Raw genomic sequence first — 13,755 nt, 5'->3', positions numbered from 1 at the left:
GGTCATACTATTAAAACTTTCAGGCTGATAACAGAGTTTTGAAATGTGAAGAAATATTATTGATAACTTTATGGGGAGTTTCTACCATTTCCTTAATACAACTTTTCATATTACTTTGTCTCTACTGTCCAGGTTCTTCAGTGCCACAAGTGGAAACGTGTCTGTGAGAAAAGTTTAGAAGACAGAACAAAGTTTTAACCAGCTCTGTCCAGCACACCACCACTTTTCTGCTTCATGGAACCTCAGGCTTCCCAATATTATGATCTTCTACAAAACCATGATTTACCTTTTTCCTACCAAATAAAGAAGAAAAATTTCCAAGTCCTACAGTTGAGCTTAAAAGTACAACTTTAAATGAGAAACGTGGAGACAAGTTTACATGATGCCCAAGTAGACTCTGTTCCAGACTTCATTCACGTGGCTAAATGAGGCTATAACAGACTAACTGGATATTACTGTACCAGCAGATATACAATACACTCAATTTTGGAGAAGAGCAATAAATGAGATACAGCTAAAGAGCCACTTGTGGTTGGTAAAAAAACCAACACAATAACCGACAGCAGAGCAATGTCTGTGTGCTAATGTGGAGAGCTTTGGAAACATGACAAGCATTTGAAAATGCAAAATAGCAAGAGATAATATAGGAGCACAATAATAATAAAGGAATAACAACCACAAGAGGAACTAGTGGCATTTTGTTCAGACAAAATATGCATTTCTGAAAGAAAAAAAAAGGTTAGTGCTTTCTGCTAAAAGATTTAGAACACTAGACATGTCCTTAAGTGACAAAGATTATTAGACAATGTCCCAGCAAGGCTTTAGAAGAGCATGATGAATAAAACTACTGCACATCTGAGAAGCTGCAGGGAATTCCATACACGTCATTTTCCCTGACATTTGAACACACCATCTGATTCCCAAGTGCAGGAGCAGCCTGTTTCAGGATTGACTCTGATCCTCCAAACTCTCATTAAATGCAAATGACAAGTTTTCTTCCTCTTTCTTCAACGAGGATTTGCTCAGGGGTATTCCAGTGGAAAGTCCAGACTCAGCCCTGGGCTCCTCAAGTAAATGCTGCTCAAGCAGCACTTTCTGTTTCTCAGGGCCTGAGCACAGCAATGTCACTTCCAACACAAATTATGTCACCTTGGTATTAATTTTGGAGGGCTGAGTTGCTGCTGCCAGCTAAGTAATAAAACACACAGAAGGGTAACTAGACAGACCAGGAAAAGCTAATACCAGATGAACTTGGTACCAACACTGCATATTTCCTCTGTTATTCCTTTGTCTCCCGAGCTGTTTGCCCGACTGGACCCCCCGAGGGCAGAAATCTGACTGTTCCCACCAGTGTAACTGAGGAAGAACAAACCTGGCATCTCTGCCAGACCCGTGCAGTGTAAGGACTCTCTTAAATGGCCAAGGCAAATTGTGTTAACTTTGATTTCTGCCCCCTTCCTGCCTTTGTCCTTATGTAACACTTTCTGGACCAGTTTCCACTGCATTTATTTTTACTGTCATTCTACATCCTTTCTGCTCTACTGTCTCTTCAGTCTTCTCTCTTCTTCTTGCTTTCATATTCTTCCTTTGATTTCTCTGCCATGTCATTTCTTCCTTTCTACTCACAATACTTTTTTTTTCAGTTCATTTTTCAATAGACACAGACCACATGGCTATTTCCTGCCCTTCCCACAATTTAATCACAAATTTGATCAAGGACAGGACTCTTCTTCAATTTCTGTTTCTTCTCACCTTTTCCCTAAACCACCAAACTGCACCACTTCATCATAAAATTCCTGCTGACATAACATTCTCTCCAGCAACAATCATTCATCAAAATAGGGCTGGGAAGCCAAAATTGCTTTGGGTTTTTTTGTTGCTTTTTGTTTTGCTTTGTTTTATTCTTAAAAAGAACACAGCTGTAAAATGGGCCCTTAAAGCCTAAACTGGGCTCATAGGAAAGAGCTTTGATGACTAATTCTTACCTTCCAAAGTTAGCTGGAAGAAACTCCAAAAAGGCATCATTTAGATAGAGCTGGGTCAAATTTAGAAGTTGTGTGAAGCCATCTGGCAGCCTGAAAAACAGTTAAAAGCTTAATGCTCACACTGAAGTTGCCATGGAAATAATAACAATGTATATTTAGAAAGAGAAAGATGACTTCCTCTCTCACCTTCTTTTTCTAGCCAAATTCTCAAGAACTCACTGGTTACAGACAACACTTTTACTCATTTTAATTTTTTCCATGTTGCTGTAACCACACAAAATTCAAATGCCTGAAACATTTAGGTTACATCAGCCTTTCCTCCCTTCCTACCTGAGGGTTTTAAGCCAAAGGGTTTTTCTTTCTTTCTATTTCTTTTATTTGAATTTTTTAACTGGAATACTAACATTTCATCCTTTCACCTTCTTCACTCCATTTTGTAAATCATGGAATTACAACACAGATTTTCTTTGTTACTCTAATTGCAAGTTTTTGGAAGGAATGAGTTGCCCAACACCCAACCAAGAGATGACAGTATGTGAGGACACAGCAGTTTACTTCCCAAGCACACACTGCACTAGCCCCTGTGGTTAAAAGGTGCATGATAAGCACTGCTTTGCCAACACTTTTTTGCTGTGCTGGAAAGGCACCACATCTGTTACCCAGTGCACAGACCTTTTCATAGATACATCCCTGGACTTGAAGCAATTAAAAAGAAATTTAGGCTAATCCTACAAATTAACTTGATATGGTTGGTTCATGTAAATTTTCTGCACTTGCAGTACATAAACACAAGGTACTGATACTCACTTAGAGACTGGATTGACACTGGCTTCAATAATTGTTAAACACTTACAACATTTAATATTTTCTGGAAAATCTTGAATTCCTAGAAGAATATTGAAAAAATTATTATACACACATGAAAAAACCCATGTAACTTGTTCATAAATGAGTTCATTTGGCATTTTCAGATCAGAATTAAGCTACGACAGGAAGAATGTGTAATTTATTATTTTAGTCTAAAAGATGATACTTGAGCACTGAATAAATACACCAGAACAGATAACATGCCTTGTACTAAAACTATTCTGCTAATGCTTCTTTTACATAATCTTCTAGAGTTAAACAGTGACATCATTTGTACTGATACCTGTGCCTTTCATTTCTTTACAAAGTGCTTATCCACTTCTTCTTTGCCCCCCTCCCTTCTCAGGAGAATACACAGAATCCTGAGATTCTCTCAGCCTCTACTGAGAAGACATTTGTCAAAACGTTCAAAAGTGCCTAGTCCTCATGTTCAAAACAAGGACACTTAAGTTCAGACATGCAAAGGTTTCTAGGCACATAAAGATGTAAATGTGCAATTTGAAATGCACATCAGTGACTGATTCCCTGGCTATACAAATCCTGGCAGCTGTTCACCTGCAGCCTCATGTGCTTAAATCCATGACACAGGAGCCCAGTAAGCACTGTGTAAGCACTTTGGGAGGCAGAATGGTTCTCAAGTGCACTGAAAAATTATCTTCCACTCCTATTTCTAATCTTTACCAGTCACAAGTCAGCAGGGGTTACCATGCTAAAGCAACCTCTAGTTTTGGGTTGGTTTGTTTTTTTTTACAGAAAAGTAAATGAGGCCAATATCTACCCAGACTTCTCAAAAATGCCAGACAGGAAAACAGTTCATAACCTAGAAAAAGAACAAGTTTTCTAGAACACAAGTTTGTTCAGCATTAGGAATGAAAACTTCATTACTGTTTCTATTCATTACGATTCTTTAAAATATTTAGACTTTTGATGTCTTACCATTTTTACTGATATCAAGTTCTCTGAGATTAACTAAGCTAGCAATAGTGGTTGGCAGACTCGAAAGGTCGTTGTCTGGTATGCTCAGTTTGCGTAAAGCTTGACAGTTGAACAGTTGCTGCAACACAAAAAGATACTTTACAGGGTTTCAGAAACAAGATTAGGTCAGGATCATTATTTATACACAGGAATTCAATGAGAAAAGAATACTTCAAAAAGCCATTCTTTGAGAAGACATTAGTACAGGCTGCTCAGTATCATAAACAGCTTATCCAGGGGGGACAAGAACAATCAGAACGTGTTGATTGGTACCAGGAACGTTCAAAAAGAAATTTCTGTCAAAAAGGCATACTCGTTGCTACCAACATTTTATAGGTACACGGTGTTTAATGTGTGCAATAGCAATTGACTTTTTTGTGGCTTGTGGTAAATTAAAATATAGATTAATAGGTTCTTAAATATTTTAACTGTATGCAGAAGAAATTTGCCATCTTCAAGCAACAAAATGCTTTGACACTAGCAAAATATGTTCCTTATATTCCCCTCCAAATTCAGGACTTGATTCTAATTTTTAATTCAAATTTTACAAGATGTCAGAATTTCCACTGCAATCCCCCTTTTCACCTGTAGTAAAAGAAATTATGCTGAAGCAGCTACTTAACAGGGCTGTGTTTCTCAAGAACTTTCACAGTCTCACACAACACCCTACACACCTAAAAATTAATAAACCTGCTGCAGGCTGTAAGAACATTGCTCTTTTAAAGAGTGAAAAGTCATCAAACCCTGCAGGACTTTCTGCAAGTGGGAATTCACCAAATGGCACCAGAAAATTCAGTGGGTTCCAGAGAAGAACAACTTCTCTTTGCAGGCACCTCAAAAGTGTTCTTCAAATATTAGTGCCATGTTTACAACAGGTAGAGTCTTTCTTTCAGACCTCAAAAACCAGAAAAAAGCCTGTATATTTATCTACAGGATCTCTGAGAATGCAAAATAATTTGGTTGCCTGAATGAAAAACTCAGCCAAGTATCTGGAGAGGAGAAAATTAACACATAAATAGTGTGCAAATGCCAACCTGGTACTTCACTTGAAGTACATTTTAGATCATTTGGAAAGTGCATTTTTCTGCCATAACTTGTAATCCTTTTGAAAAGTCCTGCATTTTCTTCAGGATAATCTATTCTCTGTCATCTGAGAGGGATTGACATGAATAAAAAAAATGCTCAGACTGAAGCACCACACAGCAATCCCCATCAACTGGCACCAAATGTGAAAGGGCATTTGAACTGAGGCACTTTTCAAAACGCCTTTGTCTTGACAGCGTTTCCAGATGAATCACACTTGTTAATCCTTGTCCAACCCTCCCTGCCCACTGCTGAGCAGCCCAGGTAGAGCCCACACAGAGCTGCAGATCTGCAGGTAGAACAGGCAGAACCTGCACTGCCCCATCTAACTACAGGAACAGCCCCAACATTCTCTGGGCACCCTGGGAGCCAACGAGGGCCACACATTTCTGCTTGCAGGTGATGTTAGCGAGGGGAAAGCTCTCTCCAGAGAAGGAGGAACTCCTTGGCATTGCACCTGAGAGCAGCTGCTTTTCCCCCTTTTTAAGGAAAGTTGGACAAGACAGAAAGTGATGTCCTTTGTTTTACCAACATGTGAGGTGGTGAAAAACACTGGTGGCTATTTCTAGAATTTATTTTAGAGACAGATTTTCCCTAAGGAATTAACAAGTAACCTAATTTTGTGCATTACTAATTACTCCAGATTTTACTTCATATTTACCAGGGAAAGTGGAGGGGGAGAATTTTCATCTCAGTCACGTTTTTCTGGATAGTAACTACCAGTGACTCCTCCAAATCAATATTCTTTTTTATTAGTCCCTGATTGATTTGGCTCACACAAATAGGGACAGACTTGCAGCAGTAGCTCATGATAATAAAGTCAAAGGTAAATAAAAGACTGGGCTAGATTTAGTGGAAAACAGAGAATAAGAATTGTACAACAATCCTAAAATCCTTAAAAGAAATTAAAAACATTAGAAATTAAGAACTATAAATCAATTTCTAATGAAGACAGCTGGAAAAAAAAGCATAATTATGATGTATAAAACATAACTTGAAATTACTAAAAAAAAAAAAGCAGAATGAGTTTAATACATCAGTTTAATGCAAAGTAATTGATTGATTTCTAGTTAAGGTAGATAATTACTCAACAGGTATTTTACCTGTGCTTTTTTCATTAACTTAAAACATGATAAAGGATTCTGATGATAGAAAATTTCAGAAGGATATTGTAACTTCAGAGCCAAACAGCAGTTAAAAAAATAACAGAAAATTGGAAAAATGAATTTCCTCTGAAATAAGTTATTGAATTCCCATTTGCAGAGGAAGGACAGTTCTGTCTGTGGTAAATCGTAATGTGTATATACTGAAGTTAATGCTAAGAAACATGGTGCCATTTTTAGAAAAAAATGTCATTTTGTCTCCTAGAATATTAATTCAGTATTGAAAAAAAAGTTCAGAGACAGGCAGCCAAAAATACTTGAAGTAGAAAATTTTATAAAGAAACTATTTGGACTATTTAATTTATGGTAATGATTAATAAAGGCTTAAGACAAAAAATTATGAATGGCATAAAGCAAATTAACACTCCCATTAATCTTCTCTTATACAAGGCCAAGACTACGTTAAATGATGCATTTACTGATTAAACTTAAGACCAATTAAAAGGATTTCTTCAACACTCAGTATTTGCTACAAAATATCAATTATAAAAGAGAAAAATGAGAAAAAAGAGATGCAGAAATAGAGCCCTATGCATTTAATCTCTCAAAGATAAATGTTTATCTGCTGGTTTGTTTCAGAAATAACAGATACAAAACAGATTACACCACAACACAAAGCCAAGGTTTCATGAGCATGCACATTTCAATAGATTGACACTAATAACTATCACCTTCATTCCAATTTTGGACCCCTCACCTTTGGCCCTCAGTTTTCCAGATGGAAATTTGCTGCTGTTGTTCTATGGCCTGATGAATTTGCCTCCCATTACACACTGCACTTTAGGCTGAATTCCCTGGTGATGCACACTTGCAGGAGACCCCCCCCAAAATATTCCAAAAATCCCTAGCTAAATTCCACACATATATTCTTCGGTATGATTCTTCAGTTGCAGAATAAAAATACACAGAGTTAACCACATATTATTATCAAAGGAAAAATAGTTCTGAAGGAATTCATTAGAAATAAACAATCAAATGGCCCTCACCACAATCCACTTCATAGTTATGGGGACAGGAAAAAAATACATGGTTCTCTGCTGTCCTTTCTAGGGCAGGAGAGGTAAGGCAGTTCTTCATATCATTTTTCTGTGACATTGAAAAGATTGTTGCTAGCCTGTCTTACCATCTGTAAAGAATTTCTTGATGGAGTGAGCAATCTGAAGCAATGAACCATATTATCCACATAGAGTAACTCCATGGAATGGAAAAAGTATGTTTTCTACATTTTTAAATGGAATTATGTATGGAACAGTGTAAGTAAGAAATCTGCTGAGAGATGATGAGGAATGGATTACAGTGGAACAATGCTTAATTAAAGACTTGCAAGCATCTTTCACTATTGTTGAGAAAAATCCAATTAAGGAATGGATTACGTTACTTCATGCTTCATTACGTAGCTAGCACCTACAATTAATTGGTTTTTCCACTACCTTGCCCTCCTTTGTTTCCAGAACACTTAAGTTACAGTAACTTTTCATTCCTTATAGTCAACATTAATCAGCAGAAGAACTGATTCAAAGATTCTATAAAAGAAGTTTTACACGGGAAGGATAACGAGTAATCTTCTTGCAGGACCTCTTTTGTGGTTATAAAAATATTAGTCAGACAGTACTGGCAGTTGTCCCACAAGGATAAACAGCTTACCCTGACAGAGAGCTTGCTTTGAAAGCACTGCCACAGAGGCTCCAAATGTGGGATCACTGACCCCACGCATTGGCACGCTCCTGGTCCAGGTATCAAAGCCATATTAATCACTTGCTGTGCAAGCACTTCCTTTGATCAACTGTTAATTTCCCAGCTGGAGACTCCATTGGCTGCCCCCTGTTCTTGTGCTATGAAGCAAGGAGAAGTAGGTGGCCCTATTCCCTGCCATGCAGTGCCATCTGTGAGAAGGGTGGCTCAGCTGGCTGGGCAGAGAAACAATGTGTGAAGATGTAATTGAATCTCACGAGTTAGTAGCCATGACTCTGCCCCCAGCAAGCAGGGCTCTTGGTGAAGAGCAAGCCCTGGATCAGAGTTGAAGCACACGCTGAATACACATTTAAGAACACGACTTGGGCATCTGTATTACAAGCAGAATGGTCATTACCTTAGGTAGTTCTTCAATTTGATTGGCATCTAGGTAAAGCTCTTCTAACGTCCGTTCAAAGTTAAAAACCTCCTTTGGCACCTGCTGGAGGCCACAGTGGGAGTAATCCAACACCGAGACGATTTCTTCCTCGCCACGAAAACACCGGCAGGGCACCAAGCGGCCGATGATTTTCCTTTTGGTTGTCATCTCCAAACAGCATACTGAAGAAAAAGGGGAAAAAACAGTTTTCTGGAACTACCAGCATTTTGAGGACTATTTCTTTACAATGATTACGAAGATTGCAGTCCATTTGGTACAGTTTTTCCTGACAGATACCTGTAGTTTGCGTCCTGAATTTCTTACTCTACCTTTCCACAAAAGATGAAAAAGTGAGATTTGTTGGATTAGTCACAGAACCATCATGGTTGGAAAGGACCTCAGAGATCACCGAGTCCAACCATCACCAAAGAAAATCTCAATACATCATCTGCTCTCCTACACAGAAGAGAACATGCCAAGACCATCCACAACTGTTGCTTTCCCTAATGATGAAAATTAGCTGTGTAAATCCTGCACATACGAACACGCTCAGCAGACGATGTACAAGATAACACTTGTGTTCCATGTTTTGGTCCCTTGCTTAGTTTGGACTGTGAATCACTGAAGTGAGCCAGAGCTGTTTGGTTCTGATTTGCCCTGACAAATGCCTGGTTGTATCATACCTGATTTCTCTGAAATCAGCAGAGTGCCTTAGTCTTTCACAGTTACCACTGGAGTATATTCCCTGTCTTTCAACAGTGAATATATAAAGAAAAGGATACGGAAACTTAATTGGTTACAAAACTAGAACAAAAGCAACCCCAAACCAGGCAGTTTGTCATTCCTGCTTCTCTTATGTTACCTTGGTCTGCTGAAAACTCAGATAAGGGACTTAGCAGAAACACCAGTAATTTTTCTGCCTGGGAAAATTCACCACAGTCTGTTCCTTAACTTCTCCTTACCTAGATGCCAAGTTCTGCAGATCTTCCTTTCCTGCAGTTTATGTGCCCATGTCTAACTCGCATGGGCAACAGCTCACACCACTGTATATTATTACCCTTTTCCATTGGAATAAACTAATGTAATTCATCACTCGTGAATGGAGAGAACACTCAATAAACACCTTTTATACATGTCAAGTAGCCTCTAAATCTGGAATAGATATTGACATTTTTAGAATTTACTTTAATGTGATTATAGATAAATCAGGCTGATCTGAAACATATTGCCACAAAGTCAAGAAGGGCTAAACCTAAACCTCCCATTTTCTAAACCACTGACTAGGTTTTGAGTTACATTTATGAAAAGAAAGCACAAATTAGTCCAAATAAAGCTCATCAGGATCCTCTTTCACTGGATGCCAGCAAAAAAAATGTAACTGTATATTCATACAAAATATCAGTAGAGATAATTCACATTGCTTAGGACATTATTTTTCCAAGATGTAAGATAAGAAAAAATAATTAGCCAGATAATGCTCCAATCATGATTCTCTGTGACTTTTTTTTCATGTGATACATTGATATTTTCAAGGTAAATAAAAGACTCAAAAGTGTTATTTCCTTGTTTCAAATGTTGCTAGCACCTCATCTGCATGCAGCAATGCCCCTGAGATGAGCACATGGATACTGTCAGAACAAACACTGTTTCCTCGTGTTTTCAGAAAGAAGAGATGTTGAAACAAAGAGGAGTGAAACCAGAGAACAGCTGCTTATTCGTTTGGCAGTGCCAGTGACAGGCTTCCTGCTTTTGGCTTAAGGGTTAAGCTTACAACAGAGAAAGGAGTTTAGGAATTTTCTAATGCAGCTTGACCAGATGCCAAGTTCCTGGGTACAACATAACAGTTGTACCTTAATTACAGTCAGCTGATGGAATGCAAACATCTGCGTAACACAGTGTACCTGAACTTCTGGAAATGTAAAAATAGAGCCCTTAGAGGTATGAAAAAAGAAGCTGTTCATTTACAAGCTAATACATCAGAAAAGCTAAGTTTTATTTCAGCTCAGTGGTAAAGTTCCTGCAGAACACCAACAGCCCCACAGCTAAAATGCACGAATTCCACACGCTGCTCACTTTTAACTCTGAGAACTTTGGTTTTAAATGTTCTGCATTTGAATTGCCTAAACCAGAACACTGGCTCCCCAGTCAGATTTCTTACAGAACACTGTGGCTAAACCCAGGTTCTTGATTGGCACTCCAAGCTTCCTGAGATAACGAAATGTTTATTTTAACATTGCCCCTAATTTTCCTCCAGAAACAATGATCTTGCTTATTTAGCTTCTACTCTCTTGGGCAATTTCCAGCCCATTTGGGAGGAAATTACTTTTGGCATTTTTCTCAACTTCAAAAACTCATAGAATCCCAGACTGGTCTGGGTTGGAAGGGACCTTAAAGACCATCCAGATCAACCACCTGCATGGGCAGGGACACCTCCCAGCAGACCAGGCTGCTCCAAGCCCCATCCAACCTGCCCTTCAACACTGCCAGGGATGGGGCAGCCACAGCTTCCCTGGGCAACCTGGGCCAGGGTCTCACCACCCTTATGTAAAATCTTTTTCACTCCAGCTGCTCACACCACCATAGCACATCACAGGCAGCCAGCTCCTCTGCTCTCACAAAGTCTGAGTTTGGATGCTGAAAGCAGCTCTGGCCACTGCTGCTTAGTCACCTGGCACCATGTTCTACCTGACTCTTGGATGATCTGCAGTTGCAGCAGCCACTGACTCCAGCAAACCTTCACACCTGGGAAGCAGCAAGAGGTGCAGTACAACCACTGACACCAACCTGTGCTGCATCTTTAGTTGCAGAAATCTTCCCAAAGAACTCACTGGAGTGTAGGATCCAGGCAGACACAAGGTGCAGAAGCCCACAGTATGTTCTTCACCAGAAATATGAAATATCAGCTGCACAGCCTCTTTGTACTCAAGCATAGGAAGCAGCATTTGCAACTGCATATTTCAAACCTTGACACAATAAAAATAAATACCCATGGAGTATCAAATTATTTGCAGCTTTTCAAACTATTTGAAGATAATGAACAATTCAACAACGACATGTACTTCAAAAATTACTCAGAAAAACATTCATCCCAGAGGCATTCCAAAGCACTCAGCTTTGCATTATTCCCCTCTGCTGGAGGCACACACATGAGAAACCAGGTTGCATTTGAACAGAAACTCAGAACAATCACGTCACCAGAGAAGAGCCAGGAAGTGTATAAATCATGAAGTGATAAAAATATACTAAAAATAGCAAATACAACAGCAAAAACTTTTTAAAATAGTGGTTTTTTGCTTTTGCTTTTGTAAATAAAACTGTTTCCATTACTGCAGTTTATAAAACTAGATATAATTTCTTATTCAACAGAAAATTGTTCTAAAAATCATTTTAAAAAAATATGCAGATTTTAGAAATAAAGTGATTGAATTACTTTGTCTTCCCCAAAAGCTGTGGTAAAACCCGGTTGTCATGATAAATGAAGTTGTTGGCATTAATTGGTCATCTATTGGAACTGTCTTCTTTGAGAAACATAAACCCAAAAAAGAAGGTGAACTGGATAGATGGGCAATTTGTAGTTAAAAAGATCAATACTGGAATAAGAAAGGTAGTTAAAACCTGAATTCAGGTGCATTGCTAAAATTTTGTGAGAAAAATGAGTAGGAAGTAATTCCACTATAGAAACTGCTGCTTATAGAATATTTGCTGGAAGAATGGCCATGGGATAATACTTAAATATATTTTGATAAGAAGTGGGTTTCCATGTGTCCACAGTCTGCTCCACTATTTACCCTTTGTAATTAAAAAGAAAACAAACAAAAATGCTGAAAAAACCAGTAAGATTAATGGTTTTATATTGGATTTATATTGTTCTTTGCAATCATCTCAGAAAGCACCAGTACAGAATTAAGGACCTGTGGTACAATTGAAAGGAGTAAAATTTCATGCCCTGTGGACTAACGGTAATTAAACTCTTTATTAATTTCTGTGTTATTAATTCATACCCTGGACTAATTCAAGCTTTGGTAATTACACTTTTCTTACTTATATTTCATTCCTTCATCATTTTCATGAAGCCCTGCTTTTGTTCTGGTGGTTACTGACTGTAAGAGGATTGCTACTTGAGAGCCTCGGGAACAAAATTTCAGTCCAACAGAGTCAAAAGAAAGCTCAGGTCCCAGCTTGGGGAAGGTGACTCACCAGACACCTTGCTGCTTGAGAAAATTCCTCAGTCCCTGAAAGTGGTAAAGTCATCCTACTTTCCCACAGAAACACCAGTGCTTGGTGTTTTCCCCCTTTAAAGTAGGGAAAGAAACACAACTCTCCATAGCTGAGTATTAGAGTCATTGCTCACCTTATTGTCACATGCTGGACGTGGAGGATTTATACTCTGAATGATTTATATCCCACTCAAAAATACAGAAATTTCAGGTTGTGTTTTCAGTCTCACATACAAGAACACTTCATTTTCACAATCTATCAGAGCACACATAGAAATGCTCAGCAACTTGGAAAGCTGGAGAGGCTGTCCTGCAAAGGCAAGGGGAATAGGGGGATCTTTTCCAGTGCAGACCTAGGATAAAATATACATCCTTTTTTTTGGTAATGTCCCATTTTTCAACAATTTAGGAAAAAAACCGTGGAATACAAACACATTTTTTCCCCACAAAAGCTTGAAAATGTTATTACTTGTTTTCTGAATGCTTTTTAAAAAGTCTGTTATTTCTTGAATTAAAGAAACTATGAAAGAAGCATAAATAAGCTGCTTTTTATCAGCTTCATAAAAGCATCATCATAATCTGCAGTTTATTATTTTATAAAGTAAAAGAAAAGCAAATGTTTTATGGAAATTAATTACAATAAAATCTGATCTCTTCTCAATTAATGGATTTTTGTGCAGTAAAATCACTAATCCCCATTTCTCAGCAATCATGAGAGAAGATGTTCTTACCTATTTAAAAGGCAGAGGCTCACCAAACTGATTTAAAGATGGAACAAAATAGCTCAACAAACTTCAAAACTTCAGCTATCTTGAAAGAATAGGAGAGGCAGCAGTTTTTATCAGCGGACAAGAGAGAAGAATTTTTTTTTTCATCTCAGAAACTTTTCTCTCTGCCATGAGCCTACACATCAGCAGATAAAGCCATTTTGCTTTTTTCCCTCCTCACAAAGTAACAAAAATTTGCTTAAAAACCCCCACAACTAAAAATGCCCTATCTCTCTGAGAATATTTTCATCCAATTAGCTTAGTTTCATCTTAAAATATGCAAAGTATTACCTTCAATGTGCTTTACCCTTCAATTACCAGTGTTCAAAAACCAGTAAGAACAAGTAGCAAATGGCAATTACTGGACAAGCAATTCCAGAGTGCTAACCTAAAATCTAATTTCAAATCACCTTAAGGAATCCACTTGATTTCTTGTTGATTGTGCATTTAAATTAGGAAATCCCAAATGCCATATTTGAGAGATGACTGTAATTATGAAGTCAACTCTCTAGATCATCTTTGACCCGCAAAATTCTGATTGCCTATATTTATACACATGCTGAAATAACCCAAACCAAAACCAAACCA

At 38.1% G+C, this 13,755-nt stretch overlaps 1 protein-coding gene across 2 annotated transcripts in view; it reads right to left on the bottom strand.

Annotated features, from left to right (window-relative positions):
- LRRC7 (leucine rich repeat containing 7) overlaps positions 1–13,755 on the bottom strand; it is a 142,877-nt gene that overhangs the window by 72,575 nt on the left and 56,547 nt on the right. For both annotated transcript variants that reach the window (XM_051625656.1, XM_051625655.1), the window contains exons 2-5: positions 8,163–8,365; positions 3,789–3,906; positions 2,793–2,871; positions 1,986–2,075 (exon numbers count right to left, since the gene is read on the bottom strand). In XM_051625656.1, coding sequence (XP_051481616.1) covers positions 1,986–2,075; positions 2,793–2,871; positions 3,789–3,906; positions 8,163–8,365 — 490 coding nt within the window. The remainder of the gene's footprint in view (positions 1–1,985; positions 2,076–2,792; positions 2,872–3,788; positions 3,907–8,162; positions 8,366–13,755) is intronic.

The sequence above is a fragment of the Apus apus genome, chromosome 7, assembly GCF_020740795.1.
Source record: "Apus apus isolate bApuApu2 chromosome 7, bApuApu2.pri.cur, whole genome shotgun sequence".
Lineage (NCBI taxonomy): Eukaryota > Metazoa > Chordata > Aves > Apodiformes > Apodidae > Apus > Apus apus.
The sequence above is the reverse complement of the archived record's forward strand: the minus strand, read 5'-3'. Positions and strand labels throughout refer to the sequence as shown.